This window comes from Bison bison, unplaced genomic scaffold (assembly GCF_000754665.1).
Source record: "Bison bison bison isolate TAMUID 2011002044 unplaced genomic scaffold, Bison_UMD1.0 scf7180017864500, whole genome shotgun sequence".
NCBI classification, from domain to species: domain Eukaryota; kingdom Metazoa; phylum Chordata; class Mammalia; order Artiodactyla; family Bovidae; genus Bison; species Bison bison.
In genome coordinates this window covers 5,116,452-5,132,667 of record NW_011495059.1, presented here as the reverse complement: position 1 = coordinate 5,132,667, position 16,216 = coordinate 5,116,452, and the positions used below count along the sequence as shown (strand labels likewise).

At 45.8% G+C, this 16,216-nt stretch overlaps 1 protein-coding gene and 1 pseudogene across 2 annotated transcripts in view; both read left to right on the top strand.

Annotated features, from left to right (window-relative positions):
- The window catches only part of FAM83D (family with sequence similarity 83, member D), a 24,314-nt gene extending 9,576 nt beyond the window's left edge, over positions 1 to 14,738 (top strand). The window contains exons 3-5 of the mRNA XM_010829240.1: positions 4,004 to 4,171; positions 8,579 to 8,703; positions 12,166 to 14,738. Coding sequence (XP_010827542.1) covers positions 4,004 to 4,171; positions 8,579 to 8,703; positions 12,166 to 13,141 — 1,269 coding nt within the window. The 3' untranslated portion in view covers positions 13,142 to 14,738. The remainder of the gene's footprint in view (positions 1 to 4,003; positions 4,172 to 8,578; positions 8,704 to 12,165) is intronic.
- Positions 13,348 to 16,216, top strand: part of LOC104980496 — a 5,243-nt pseudogene continuing 2,374 nt past the window's right edge. Inside the window, exon 1 of the transcript XR_824270.1 lies at positions 13,348 to 13,351. The product of XR_824270.1 is annotated as a short coiled-coil protein B pseudogene (transcript). The remainder of the gene's footprint in view (positions 13,352 to 16,216) is intronic.

The window sequence follows — 16,216 nt, the reverse complement described above, 5'->3', positions numbered from 1 at the left end:
GGGAGGGGAGGGTGGGGGTCCGTCTTGAAGGAAGGCAGGCCTTACTGCGACTGCTTCCAGAAGTCTTTTAAGGGCCCCGATCTAGAAAGAGGAGGGGATATTGGCTGCTGGGGGAATCAAAAGGAGAAACACCTCCATCCACCCTCTAACTACTCCGTGGGTGTGTGAGAGGCCAGTTCAAATCCAATTATTTTCAACACACAGGAAAGGTTGAGGCCTCAAAACCAAACAATGAAACTAATATCAAATTAGATACTTAGTCACTACGTAACAATGGTGGTATTTGTGCAGTTGTTTTGTTAGGGTGATGAATCAAAATTCAGTTTGGCAGGCGCCTTATATATTATGGGCCCCACTTCTGGGGCCCTGCCCAGCAACCCTCCAACCCTCTCTAGCCTGGCCAGCTGGGCGGCCTCCTTGGCTCTGTCCCGGTGGTGCCAGGGTATATATCCAGCGACTCCATCACGCTGGGATACCCCACCTCATCTCCTGTCTCTTGAGGACGGGGACTGACTCTGGATTTGTTTTTCTCTCATATGATCTGGACTCTCTTCTCACACATGTGCATTCAGAACCCATTTATGAGATTTTATGCCACCTCTCAATTTTGAAACCTCCCTCTCAGGATTGTTTCTTTTTCTGTTTTCTGTTGTGTGGACCTGAGTTCACATCTGACTCCTCTGTGACCCTCATGGTTTCCCACCTCGCTCCCCATTGCAACCTCTGTTGCTGATTTTTGTTCTTTTAGTCTTTTTTTTTTTTTTTGGCTGTGCTGTGCTACCCACTCCAGTATTCTGGCCTGGGGAATTCCATGGTCTGCATAGTCCATGGCGTTGCAAAGAGCTGGATACGACTGAGTGACTTTCACATGCAGCATGCAGGATTTTAGTTCCCCAACCAGGGATCGAACTTCATGGAGCATGGAGTCTTAACCACTGGACCGTCAGGGAAGTCCCTCTTCCAGTCTTTGTGTGCTGTGTGCTCAGTCGCTCAGTCATGTCCGACTGTTTGTGAGTGCATGGACTGTGGCCCGCCAGCCTCCTCTGTCCTTGGGATTTCCCAGGCAAGAACACTGGAGTGAGTTGCCGTTTCATTCTCCCTGGGATCTTCCTGACCCAGGGATTGAACCCATGTCTCCTGCATTAGGGGGTGGATTCTTTACTACTGAATCACCTGGGAAGCCCATTTCGGTCTTTAGTCCTCCTAAACATTTGTTGAACCTAAACAGCAATACAGTAGGCACTTAGGTACGTGGCCTTGAGTTGGAGGAGGGGGCCACATCTTCAGCCTACACCGCCATCAGTATCTTCTGTCCTGTTGGCTCCATCACTGCCCTTGTCACTCTTTAAACCTCCTCCTGTCCGTGACCTGTATGATCCTGATGCCTTGCTTGGCGTCCAAGACCTTCCATGCTCTTGCACACCCTCCTGTCTCTCAGTCACGTGCTGTCTCTCCCTCTCGTGCATACTCTGCATTCCAGCCAGACTGGGACAATACCCTGTCATTTCCTGCCTCTTGCTCTGTCATAACGTGGCTTCCTGCTGGATGCCTACCCCCCCCCAACCCCCACTTCACTTCTCCCCTGGCTAAATTGTCCTTATTTGTGGTTCGGCTCAAATGCCGTCTCCTCCAGGAATCCTTGGCACTCCTCTGGGGACCGTTGTTGGGTCTGCTCCTGCAAGGGAGATGCTTTACTGTCTCCCACTCTCCGCGAAGTGTTCCCCTGATTTCATTGCCTCTTACCGTGTGTGTACCACGTTCCTTGCCTGCATCCCAGGTCCTCACTTTGTGGGTAAGTCAGGTGTGTGTCGAATTCTTTATAACCATTTTCCTACCTAGCACAGGCTTCAGCTCACAGTAGACCCTGAAAGAAGTGCTGGCTGCATAATCGAACACTGATTTCACGCTTGAGCTAAGCCGTTTCTAGGCTTTGTCTCCTTTAATCCTTGCAACAGCCCTTTGACGTAGATGCCAGATGCTGTTATCCATATCTACTGGAGGAGGAGACTGACTGAGACTCAGAGATTAAGCAATTTGCCCTGGGTCACACAGCTAGTAAATCACAGAGCTGGGGTCTGCTCCTAGGCCTTTCTGCCTTTCAACCGCTGAATTACATGGGATAGATACATCTCCAAATAGGATGTATAAAAACACATTCGAGAATATAAACTTCTGGAAATGCCACCAATTTAGAAAGAATGCTTGTTTTCTAAGTCACTTCAGTGGGTTTTAGCCGTACCCTTTGCCAAGAATAGCTCATACCTGGGATTTTGGCAACATTGGAGAAAGGGAGCCAGAGAGAGAAATACTCCTTCTCAAATTCACTCACAGCAGTGACTTCCCGGGAGCTGGGGTTTCAAGGTTCCTCCTCCTGGTAGACAAGACTATGTGATGTTAGAGAAGGACGGCAAAATCGTCCCTTTGTCTCTGCATTTCTTTGACATTCAAATATTGAGTTGGCCAAAAAGTTCGTTCGAGCTTCCCGTAAGGTGTCATTGGATAATGACCCTTGAATATTGTCCTGAGCTCTCTGGGACCAGAGGGATGAATCAGTCTTGTTCAAGGGCCTCTGCCTCCACAGAAGAGGTGAGACCTGTTAAGTAAATCAGGACTTAATGTGATGGGAAGAGTCTTGAGTTTTTACTGGTGAGGTTTTCCAGCCCGCAAAAGAACTCTGAACCGTGGGCTTTGGGAGTGGTTTCTTAAGCTGACAGCCCCTCCCCATGCTGGCCCCCAACCCTGACTCTGACCGGAAGCAGGGGCTTGTACGAGACCTGCATGTTTTGATGCCCCCACGGCCCTGCCAGTAGTTAGCTGACAACCACACTTTCAACCTGCAGAGGATGTGATGAGAGGCTTTGCCACTGGAGCAGCCTCTCTTGAGCAGGAAAGCTGGGAGCTGGTAGATATTTCTCTGCCCTGAACTGTCTGGACGGCTCAGACTCAGGACTGGTCATGTAAATCAGTGAGCAGATACCAGAGGGATATCTTTACAGAGCACTCCATGTAACGTAGTCATTTAATGCTCACTAGGAACCGATTTTGCAGCTAAGGAGTAAGATTTTTCGAAGCAACTATGATCTGCCTGAGGCCACATGGCAGCCCTAACTAGTCTGTGCTGAGTGACATTGATCAGCACAAAGGGAAATTGATCAGGAGGTGAAATGGAACCCGGTCCTTGGGAAGAGGGAAAGGACTGGTCCAAGCTCCAGGGCAGTGTCTTTAGGACATATTTCCGTGTTCTTGTTGTGGGCTTGCACTGTGGACAGATATAAGAGAACTGCAGAGACACCTTTTACAAAGGAGAGGCTGGCGCTCAGAAAGCCATTTGGTTAGATCCTGATTGGTGGAGAGAGCAGACGTTATGAAGATGTGATGTGCCAAGGCAGAAGGTGGGAGGATCAGCCTGCCTGGTTTGATCAGTTTCAAGCCTTGAGTCCTTTCTAGATTATAATAGAAAACAATATTATGATCCAAAATCAGACAATAAAGTCAGGCTTGGGGACTGGTACACCCAGAAGGGGGCCTCCGAGAAACTCTTAAGGTTTTACATACGTGTGTTACAGACATAGACAAAAAGCCATATGTCTAAGATAACAGTGTGTTAGCTGCAGAACCTGGATAACTTGCTGGTCTGAGCTATAAGACAAGGGTTTTAGTAAAGGAAGAGAATCGAATGGAACAGGTTCGTAGGACGTCAAGGTGGTGGTTGAATTTATAGTTTTGAGAAATTTGTGGTAGAGGAGAGGGTCTGGGAGGCAGTTGGGAGGGTTAGCTGGGTCAGGTCCAGATTTGTAGGATACAGTGGCCTGAGCATCTTTGGAAATGGACAAGAGTCCATGGTTCGGGGAAAGCTGATACTGCAGAAGGAGAAGGAAGGAGGGATAGGGTAGGGTGGGATCCTTTGGCAGCTCCGAGAAGGGGTCCAGAGTCCTGACAGCCAGCTGTCAGGTGGTATCCTTGTGGGTTGACCGCTGGCTCTTCTCCCTTCCCCACACCCTAGGTGATTGCAGTGGTGATGGATGTTTTCACGGACATCGACATCTTCCGAGACCTGCAGGAAATCTCTCGGAAACAGGGAGTTGCTGTGTATATCCTACTGGACCAGGCTTTGCTCTCTCAGTTTTTGGATATGTGCATGGATCTGAAAGTTCATCCCGAAGAAGAAAAGGTTTGTATTACAGTGTCTCTAGTTTCACCACATTCAGCAAGTTATAACTGTCAGTGAGTACAGGGTAGTTGGTGGTGGTCTCCCCACTGGAAGCGGGGAGGGACTGGAGGTGTGAGCAAAGTCTTCTACCTGAAGTCTCATTGGAAAGAATGGACAGAGTCAGGTTCAGACCTTGGCCTCTCCTGGCAAAAGGCTGCCTTGGAAGCTGCTGCCTTTTTTTTTTTTTTAGTGTAAAAATGTATTATACAATGATCGTAGAGAATGTTTTTTAATCTATAAAGAAAAATGGCTAATATTTTCAAAGAAAAACTCCAAAAGTAATAGCCTTATTTTCCAAAATAAGGACATTCCCAGAAACATAAAATGAGATGAAAATCCTGGAAAGAACTAGACTGGTTTCTTACACACAAAGTGCTATTCTGTCCATCAGAGTAAATAGCATTTCTCTAATGGGGAGGAAGGAGAAGCTGCTGCTTTGGGCCGCAGCACTGGTGGGCTCCAATTTTGATCGTGATGATCGCTGTTTATGGAGTCCTGCTCTGTCCTTGGCGCTGTTCTAGGCTGTTGGCAGTGTTATGCCACTCACTCCTCACAGCAGCCCCACCAGGTGAGTGGTGTTATACCTGTTTTCAGATTAGGGATTGGTGACACCAAGAGCCCAGGGTCTACAGCTGAAAAGTAGTGGGATGGAGTTTCTCCATCTGTCTGCTTGCCTCCAGCCCTGGTGTTCTTTTTATTTTTTTAATTTTTGACAGCAGTAGGTCTTTGTTTTTGTGTGTGGGCTTTCTCTAGTTGCACTTGCACAGGCTCAGTCCTTCCGTCATGCAGGCTGAGCTGCCCTGCGGCATGTGGGATCTTCTTGGACCAAGGATTGAACTTGTGTCCCCTGGATTGGCAGGCAGATTCCTAACCACTGGACCACCAAGGAAGTCTCAGCCCCGGTGTTCTTAATCCCTGTCATTTCTTGTTATTTTGAAAGTAGACTTTTTATATCCTTTGCCCTGAGCGTGAAAGAATTTGAGCCAAGTATTTAAGTGTAAGATTATATGACTTCACTAACTCGTTTTCGACAGTCAGTTTAAAAATGCATCAGGTGAACCCAAGGGACGTGCAAGTCAGGCCTGGAAAGTGCATCATGATCTAACCAGACGTTCAGTCTGCTCTGCCCTAGAGCCCGGCAAAGAAATTGAAGGTGTCGATGTTTAATTTCTAAGTGCTGTTGCTGTAATTGAGGCTGTGTGTGAGCAGCAGTCAGATCACAGAATAGCCTGGCCATGACTTTGATTGAGTGATTGGCTCTGAGTCATCCACTCAGCAGAAATCTAGGTGTGTTTGCCAACTCTGCTGCTGCTAAGTCGCTTCAGTCTTGTCCGACTTTTTGCGACCCCATAGATGGCAGCCCACCAGGCTCCCCTGTCTCTGGGATTCTCCAGGCAAGAATACTGGAGTGGGTTGCCGTTTCCTTCTCCGGTTTGCCAACTCAGTTGCCTGCTATTGGTTGCTGCCTTTGGGGGGGTGGGGGGAGTGTCTGCATCCTCTAGGAAGGGTCGTAAGGAAACCTGTCCCTTTGGCCTCTCCTGTGTTCATGTTCATGTCTTAACTTATTTCTTGGGATGTATCACCTTGCCCCGGTGCCTTCACTCACCAGGGCCTGCCTGTGCTGGTGAGTCTGCCCCTCACCTCTTGGGGGGACTACTTCTGCCCAGTCTGCAGGAACTTGATCATACCTTAATGTGCAGGCACTCAGGAGTGCTTTGACTGTAAAGCAACCAGACTCCAGTATAAAATAAAAAGTTTTTAAAAATAAAAAATAAATAAAAAGTGCTTTAGGCTTCCCTGGTGGTCCAGTGGTTAAGAGTCTGCCTGCCAATGCAGGAGACACGGGTTTGATCCCTGGTCTGGAAGATTCCACATGCCTTGGGGCAGCTAAGCATCACAACTACTGAGTCTGACTCTCAACCCCACGCTCTGCAACAACAGAAGCCACTGCAATGAGAACCCCATGCACTGCAAGTAAAGGGTAGCCCCCACTCACTGCAACTAGAGAAAGCCTCACAGCATCAAAGACCCAGCACAGCCATAAATAACTAATTTTTTTTAAAAAGTGTATTGACAACCATCACAGAGGCCTATATAGTATTCAGGTAAATGCCAAAGGGAAAGTTGCACAGAATCACACAGAAATCTGCCCACAGTGATGTTTTTCGTGCTTGTGTTATATGCAGATCCTTTGAAGCTCTACTCAGGAATATTATCCAGGAACCCCTCCCCCGCCAGGGTCATGTGCACCTCTATGGAAGTTTCTAGTTTGTTTTTTTAATTTTTATTTTGAAATTTGATTTACAAAGGTGTTAGAAAAACAATATAAGGCATCCCTGAATACTGTGTGCCCAGATTCTCTAAATGTTAACATCTTGAGAAACCTCAGAACAAATTTCAAAATCACGAAATAAACTTGATATAGTCCTTATTACCTATTTTACAGACATCGTGAATTTCATGAATCATTCCATGAATGCCTGTTTTCTTACCTAGGTTGCAATCTGGGACCATATCTGGCATTTAGTTGCCATTTCTCCTAGCTTCCTCTCATCTGGAACTGTTCATGTTAGAGTCTTGATGCTTTTGAAGAATATTAGCCAGTTTTCTATGGAATTTGTCTGATGTTTCCTCATGGTTAAATTCATATTATGCATTTTGGTAAGAAAAGCACAGAAACAATGCTGTGTTATGCCATAGTTTGTCTTTTGTCTTCATTATGAAATAACGATGGAAGTTGTGAAGATAGGAAGATAGTATGAGAACATACAGGTTTCCATGTATCCTTCACCCAGTTTTCCCCAACAGTTATACCTTATGTAACTGACAATACAACACCAGAACCGGGAAAGTGACATGGGTACCATGTGGGTCTATTGTTTTATGCCATTTTATCACATGTGTACATATGTGTAACCACTGCTATCAGAATACAGAGCTGTTCAATCACCACAAAGATCTCCCTCATGCAGCATCTTTATGGTCACATTTACTCCCCTCTGGTTCCCTCCCCTGTGTCTTTCATCCCTGGCAACCACTAATTTGTCCCCCATCTCTGTCATTTTGTCATTTAGAGAGCATTTAGAGAATGGTATGTAGATGAATTCCACAGTATGTGACCTTTATAAAAAATATGTATTTATTTTTAATAGGAGGGTAATTGCTTTACAGTGTTGTGCTGGTTTCTGCCACACATCAACGTGAATCAGCCTTGGGTGTATATGTCCTCTCCTTCTTGTGTGTGACCTTTTGAGACTGGCTTTTTTCCTGCCCTCGAGATATGTCCAAATTGTTGTGTGTATCAACTGTTTCTTCCTTTTATTGCCGAACAGTATCATATAGTATGGTTAAACCACAGTTTGTTTAACTATTCACTCATTGATGGATATTAGGTAGTTTCCAGTTTTTTACAATTATGAATAAAGTTGCTATGAATATTTGTGTACAGGTTTTTGTGGAGATGTAGGTTTTCACTTCTTTGGATGGTGTTATGTCTTGCTATAGTAACTTAATCATTAATTTTCTGTCTCCTGGTCCTTGAAGGTAAGGAGCATGCCTTATATCTATTGTCGCAAGACTTGGTACATAGTAGGGGCTTTCTGTTGTTTATGGAGTGAATGAGAGAATCAAACAAAAATCTTAGACATTTTAGTGTGTAAGATTTCTAAAGATACAGAGCTACTGCTCTGCTCCAAAGAATGTAGATTGGCTTAGTATTTTGCATTTCATTGTATATACATTTATGTCTGTCATTCTGCAAGGATAATTATACAATATATGGCCCCGGTGCGTCACCAGAGCACCTTTTTGGTACATGCGTACTTGTGGGAGAAGTAACATTGCTGATTAAGCCACATAATATGAGTGTTTCTGCCTCAGAAACCCTGTATTTAGAGAAGGCTTGTCCTCTCTTCCTGTTCTCCATACCCATTATGGTGTGGGAATAAGTGTGGATGGGCTGTTATTTATTAACAATGCTATTATACAAGAGGAGAATTGTCAGCTTAGCTTCTTTGAGTCTTTGTTAAAATGTTATTTATTACTAGCATGTTTAAGTCATTGTTTGAATTCTGTTGTTTAGTGTCTCCAAAAAGTGAATCTTCTTTTAGTGCACATGTCCACATGAACTGAAGGTCTCAAAAATAAATATGCATGCATAAAAAAGCATGCAAGAAGATGAACTTAAGTGAAGTAGCATTACTTAAGTCCTGAGGCTCACCTGGCTCCTGTACTGTGGGCGTTGTTACCCAGCAGTGTAATCTCTCATCTGCCAGTACGTTTATCTGTTCAGAATCGTAAACTAAGGCTTCTTCTATCACATGCTCACTGGATCATTCATTTCTTTTTCTCCCACTCCCCTACCAACAGCTGATGACTGTCCGGACAATTACAGGAAATATTTACTATGCCAGGTCAGGAACTAAAATTGTTGGGAAGGTTCATGAAAAGTTCACACTGATTGATGGCATTCGTGTGGCTACAGGCTCCTACAGGTGAGTTTCTGACCCATCCATGGTTATTAATCTACACTTTTAAGAGGAAGTGTGCTCTATGAAGGTGAAAGCTGCTTTTGCCTCTCAATGTGAGCCTTTATGGGCAAGCATACCTCTGTGTGTGTGAATAGGTTAGTCAAAGCCTCTTCTTCTTGGAGGGGGTTGGGCCGGGGTCCCCTCCACTGCCTTGTGGTTCACAAACCTAAAGAGCAGAGGTTGAAACTTATCTGGAGACCTGATGGTGAGGGAGTCCTTGATTCAAGGCTTAGCCAGGCTTGCAGTGGATGAATTGGGGATTAACAGTGACTGGAATAGGGGGGCTTCCCTGGTGGTTCAGCATGAAGTATCTGCCTGCAGTGCAGGAGACGTGGGTTCCATCCCTGGGTTGGGAAAACCCCCCTGGAGAAGGAAATGGCAACCCACTCCAGCATTCTTGCCTGGGAAATCCCACGGAGAGAGGAGCCTGGTGTGCTACAGTCCAAGGGGTCGCAAAGAGGCAGACACGACTAAGTGACTAAACAACAACGGCAGCAACAACAACAGTGACTGCGTCAGCCTCAGATCCTGTTTCTCCAGGCCTCCGACCCACCTTGTCCTGCCCACTTGAATTAAGGGCGGTGGTAGGCATTGGGCTGAGGATGGAGGGCACAACTGAAGCTGCCTGCTTTAATCTTTCACCTTGGTTCAAGCCTTATGATTTGGTGCTTTAGTCTGGAAAGCAGATCCATGCTTTTGGCTCCACCTTTGAAGTTTCCTGTTGGCGTGGCATCTTAAGGTAGAGAGCAGGGAATGTGAATGGAGGGTGAAGATGAGTGGTACATGATAATCTTCAGAGGTTAAGATATACCATTTTTATGGATGTGGCTCTGATGGTGGTGTGTTTTGCCATCTCTGTGTTAGACTGTCTGATGGTATATGTGAGCTGAGGTGTGTCTCTACAGTTTAAAGAAGAAAAACTATATTTGAAGAAGCAGGCAGCCCTGAGTGCTAACTGGGTGTCAGCCCTGGGTAAAGGTGGGTATGTAGAGGCTTGTGTGAGAGGAGGCAGGCAGATGAAGAAACTCTTGGTGTCTTTCTTTTCAAACAGTACCATTATTTCTCAGAACAATTCGAACTCCCCCTCAAGACTTCTTTTTATAAGAAGTCCTATTATTTGGCAATAATAGGAGGAAACTAAGGTTTTTACCCACAGTAGGATTAATCTATATTAACCAAACTTTCCAATTGATTTTTGGCCATTCTGAATCTGAACTATAAAAACTGTTGCTGAAACTCGGCCTCTGTTCACCAGTGCCAAATAGAAACACAAAGACAGAGTTTTAGGTGAAGCAGAAAAGAGTAGCTTTCATTGCTTTGCCGGGCAGAGAGCGCCCCAGCGGGCTTTTGATCTCAAGACTCTGTGACCCACCCTGGAGGGGCTGGTGGGAAATTTTATTGTGTTCAAGGAGCAGGGTGTAATCAGCTTGTGGACAGTTTTTGGATTGGTTGGCATCAAGGTGAAGTTTCAAGCTTCATCAGCCTTCTGGTTTCAACCAGTCTGGGATCTATGTTCTAGTAGTCAGCATTTTTCATATGGAGGGTTTCTGCTTCCTATAGAAACAATTTGGGATGTGCCTCAGGCCTTTATCTCTATCTTTCAGGGAACTAGGAGTTCCGTGACCCTGCTGTGTGGCAGATTTACAGTCTAAATTGTTACCAGTTCCCCAGCCCAACAGCTCTTTGTTTCCACATCTTCACATTTCCCAATCATTAACTCTTGAGTTGGCATTTTACTTCAAAAGACAAGGACACAGTGGCTCCTACAATTACTTCCTAAAAATGAAATATGCTTCCATGAGGATGAGAATGAGGATAGGTTTCATATGCTGAGGACTTTTTTTAATCCCGGTGTTGGATAAGGGTCTTGTTTACATGGTCTTACTGATGGTTTTCAAAAGGATCTTTCTTCTCCAGCTCTGAAGGCAGTTGTCACATGGTGAATTTTCTTTAGCCTGGGTTCTTGGTTACAAGAGACAGAGTTGCTACTATGTTTTATGATTTCTTATGTAAACACCCTACTCCTGATACAGATTTTTCTGAGTCAGTGGGGTGATTGCCGGTGGTACAGAAAGCTGGTTCAAACTACTTTATGCAAAATGGAATTTACTGTCTCACCTAACTTGAAAGTATAGAAAGGTACCGTTGGCTTTCAGCTTATCTTGACCTAGGGGCCATGCATTTATCAGAGCACTGTCTCCTATTTCTGCTTTTCTCTAGTTGATTTTTTTTTTTTTCCTGCTGTACTGGGACTTCGTTGCCACACATGGGTTTTCCCTAGTTGTGATGAGTGGGGGCAACTCTTCATTGCAGTGTGTGGGCTTCTCACTACTGTGGCTTCTCACGTTGGGGAGAAGGGATTCATCTGCCCCATGGCACATGAGATCTTCCCGGACCGGGGATTGAACCCATGTCCCCTGCATTGGCAGGCAGATTCTTAGTCACTGGACCACCAGGGAAGTCTTCTCATGGATCTTTATTCTCAGTCAGGTTTTCTATTTGCAGACAGAGGTCCAGGCTCCCTTCATGTGAACTTCAGTAGCTATTTATAAAAGTGAGAGACTTCCTCTCTCTCTCTGATGGTTATCAGGCCTTGAAAAATTCCTTGGCTCTCACTGGCTTACCACCCACCCTGCGTAGATCCCCTCATCTAAGGGGTAGGATACTCTGGCCAGCCTGGGTCACCTGCCCAGCCCTGCTGTACCTGGAGAGGGTGCCTCCAGGCAGCTGGCTGGGCTGGGGTAGGCGGGGTCCTGTCACCATAGGAAGGAGGTGGCACACTGAACCACCAGGGGCGCGCAGCCACTAATCAGCCCTACATGTATGTTGAGCAACAGTGTCATCATTAGAATGACAGGCCTGTCTCCCTCTGTGGAAACAGCAGTGTGGGCGAGGTAGTGAGGAGCACTGCCCCTGTGGTTCTCAAGGTCTGGGGCCCAGTCTAGGCTCTACCACGAGCTTCCCCCGGGACATCGCTAGGCACATTCCACACTCCTCAAAGGAGGGTGCTGCGCTCAGCACCTTAGGAGCCCTTTCTAGTTTTTAGCAACTCTGAGGCTGAGGATCATACGTTTTAGCCTGTTAGTTGAATACTGGTCTTTTTATTTTTTAATCTTTTGGCTGAGCCCCTCTAGCACATGGGATCTCAGTTCCCTGACCAAGAATCCAAAGCATGCCCCTTGCAATGGGAGGTTGAGTCTCAACCGCTGGACTGCCAGGGAAGTCTCTTTTTGACTTCAATGTTAACATATTCCTAGGTTATATCCTGTGTTAAGGCTAGTTGGAATTCACACTGCATGGTAGGCGTGCTGTCACCTGAATTGTGACTCTTATGTCACAGGATGTCTGGGCTTTATAATCAGGTTGACAGTAAGTAAATGAAGATCAATCATTCTTACCAGCTTCTGTTTGTTTCTAATCCTGCAGTTTTACATGGACAGATGGCAAACTAAACAGCAGCAACTTGGTGATTCTGTCTGGCCAAGTGGTTGAACACTTTGACTTGGAGTTCCGAATTCTCTACGCACAGTCAAAGCCCATCAGCTCCAAGCTCCTGTCCAGCTTCCGGATCAGTGGCAGGTTTGACCATCTCGTCGACCAGAAACCACTGTCCAAGGAGCTCACACTGGGCAACCTGCTGCGGCTGCGGCTGGCCAGGCTCTCAAGCACTCCCCGGAAGGCCGAGCTAGGTGGCGAGGAGGGCCGGGCAGAGGCTGGGTGCGGGGCCTCCAAGACCTCCACCATCAGCGAGGAGGACTACTTCAGCAGCCGCAAGGACAGGCTGGAGGGCAGGAGGGCGACTGATGCCGCTACTCAGACAGAGCCAGGAGAGACGCCCGCGGTGAGCACGAGTGACGTGGGGACACAAGCCAGCGCGGCCACGGCGTGCGCCGGCATCCAGACCACAGTGGCCACCAGGGTGGTGAGCTCCCAAACCGTGGTCCCCACCACGTCGGCCACCACCCAGACTGACGTGGACGAGGGTGTTCTCGCCTCTCCGGGAAGCCAGTCTAAGGAAGGGTCACCAGTATCAAAGATGTCTGTGTCGCGCTCCTCCAGTTTGAGGTCCTCCTCCTCTCTGTCCTCCCAAGGCTCCGTGGCCAGCTCCATCGGCTCCCAGACTTCCTTCAGATCCACTGACTTTGCCACGCCTGGACCCCCCAAGTATCGGAGCACCCCCCACTTCGATCTGTGCTTTAGAGACTCATTAAGAAACTTGAATAAAGAGAGACAGTTTCACTTTGCTGGGATCAGGTCCCGGCTCAACCACATGCTGGCCATGCTTTCAAGAAAAACATTCCTTACCGAAAACTACCTCAGTTTTAATTCTGGAAGTTTTGCCAGATCATCCGCTAACTTGCTGGCGGTTAGAGAAATCATGCTTTATCCATCCTATCAGTGATGGCTCCATGCATTCAGAGCTCCTGGCCTCACACAGGCTGCAGTAGATGTCACTGGAGTGCCCGCTTTTCCAGAATGTCTCCTGTCCTCATTGCCTTTCCTTCACTCTGATTTCCTTTGCATTCGATGAACTGCATAGTATTTTATGTGCTATATCTTTATTTTTATCATGTATAAACCCAGTCTTGGTTTTATGGTTTAAACACTATGGGTATAGTTTCTTTGCACAATTTTAATATGGATAGCTCTTCAAGAGAATGTTTCAGGGTTCTCAGGTAATTCAGGTAAGAGATAATGTGTTGCATTTTTAGATTTATGTGCTCTATTGTTTTAGAGGTTTGAATTGCTAGTTTTCATGATCAAAATCCTATTCAGGAAAAAAACTCAAAACTCTGTTTCTTAGGTGTGTCCCTTCTTGAGGATATCTGTGTTCTTAGCATTAAATAGATGTAAACAAATCTTGTTTGGTGGTTGCTCGTGTCTTTTTTTTTTCCCCTCTCTGGCACTTTTCTGTTTAACTCTAGGAATGTGTTACAAGTAAACACACCTCATAGCTATTTACGCATTTGTTTTTTTTTTAATAGTCTTGAGTGGAAGAGTAGATGACCCAAATTATAAAAGAAAATATTTAAGTTAGGTGACATCTAAAAAGTGTCAGGGTCACACCTTCCCTAGAGATATAAATATCTATGTCACTAGCTCTACAGTTTGAATGAGAAAACTTGCCAGCAATCTCAGGTCTCTTCATGTGCTCTGGCTTGTCTTTTTCAAAGAAAAAGCTGTTTAGACAAGGACTTCAGTTCTGTGCTTCTCTGCCAGAGAAGGCCTCCGTGTGCATCCTCAATTCACCCTGATATTAACTGTAGTGGCTTCATGGGCCTAATTTCATCAGATGGGTGTATTGGCAATGATTTAGCAATCGGATATCCTGCAGTAGGGGCAAAAGAGGGCAGTGGCAATTATCCCAGATTCCTAGTCCAGTGGCAGGCAATGCGACTAGTTTCTACACCCTGCTCGTCAGTGCTGGTACGCCTGTGGAATCCTGTTTTCGTCTAGTCTCTCTTGTGCATGGGCAAAAGAAAGAGTTGATGGCTTCCTCCTCCTGATTTGATTGGAGCAAAAGAGATCTGTGGTAGTGGAGGGTGCTGTCTGCCACTAAGCCACAGGCTGATGCAACCGGATCTGAGCAGGCCTGCAGGTTTTCACGTGTGTACTAGGACTCCTTTCTGGTCAGCAGGTTATTTACTGGGTTAGTGCTATAATCTCAACTGGAAAGCAGACCAGACAACTGGTTCCTGTCTGTTTGCAAACAACTCTGGCCCAAGCCTCAGATAAACATATTGTTATTTGAAATTATTTCCAGACTTAGATAATTTCCTATGTGCTATCTGTGACCCTCTCATCAGAGGAGCGGTTGAACAGCTCTTACTCCCAATTTTCAGGTGGAGGAACTGAAGTTCAGATTAAGTAGCATATTCAGAGTCACATGATTGGTAAATGGTGACAAGCATTTAAACACAGGTTTTCAGATTCTGAGTTCAGTGCTTTGAAATGTGACTGTTTCTCTACATGGAGTAGAGAGGCATTGGGGTACCTTTTTTTGTTGTTAATTAAAACATGTATGGATGTGAGAGTTGGACTATAAAGAAAGCTGAGCACAGAAGAATTGATGCTTTTGAACTGTGGTGTTGGAGAAGACTTTTGAGAGTCCCTTGGACTGCAAGGAGATCCAACCAGTCCATCCTAAAGGAGATCAGTCCTGGGTGTTCATTGGAAGGACTGATGTTGAAACTCTAATACTTTGGCCACCTGATACGAAGAGCTGACTCATCTGAAAAGACCCTGATGCTGGGAAAGATTGAGGGCAGGAGAAGGGGACGACAGAGGATGAGATGGTTGGATGGCATCACTGACTCAATGGACATGGGTTTGGGTGGACTCCGGGAGTTGGTGATGGACAGGGAGGCCTGGTGTGCTGTGGTGCTCAGTCACACGACTGAGCGACTGAACGGAACTGAATTTAAAAAAAATTTTTTTTGGCCACACTGCACAGCTTGTAGGATCTTAGTTCCCTGACTAGGGATTGAACCAGTGCCCTCAGCAGTAAAAGCATGGCATTCCTAACCACTGGACTGCCAGGAAATTCCCAGATGTACCTTGAGAAATGGCAGTTAATGCCATGGTGAATTGAAAACATTAAAACTTAAGCTCATTCACAAATGCAGGTATGTTTGAAATTTCAACTCAGTGTGTTCTACAGAGCTATTAATAGGCATTCATAAAACAGGATCTGTGTTCACTTTGGCAAATGGATCAGATAAATTTAAACAATTCTTTGTTGCAGGACTACTGAGACTTTGGAATGAGGTATTTATCACCGTGACTTTCTCAGAGGAGGGCAGGTATATGGCCCATCACATACTAATGACTTCAGAGCCCCCTTTTTTGGTGTGGAATAGGATGCAAAAACCATTATTTTCTGAAAGCAATGCTAGCGATTAGAAATAAGAACAAGAGGGACTTCCCTGGTGGTCCAGTGGCTATGACTCCACTCCCAGTGCAGGGGACCTGGGTTAGATCCCTAGTCAGGGAACTAGATCCCACATGCCACAAGTAAGAGTCTTCATGCCGGAACTAAAGATCCCGCATGTTGCAACAAAGATCAAAGATCCTGTGTGCTGCAACTAAGAACAGACACAGCCAAATAAATATTTGTTAAAGAAGAACAAGAGGTATATGGAATCCTAAGAAAATAGCCAGGACTGTAAGAGGAAGCAAAGCTATCATGGTGCTTGAGTTTTCTGAGGGGGAGATCTAAGGACCACTTACAGCAGTCATCTGGGGTCCTTGTTCAAAATGTTGATTTGTTGACCCCAATTCCAGGGAATGGGAGGGTGAGTATGGCAGACTGTTTGGTTCAAAAATATGTGTTGGCTCGCATGTGGAAATGTCTGCTTCTCATTCCTTTGGAAGCAGGAATACGTCCATAACATGCTACATTAAAAAAGGAGTTCTCAGGGCTGCCAACCTTCCAGTAGAGGTTGAGTAGTAGTATATTTCTCCTACATAAGAAAAA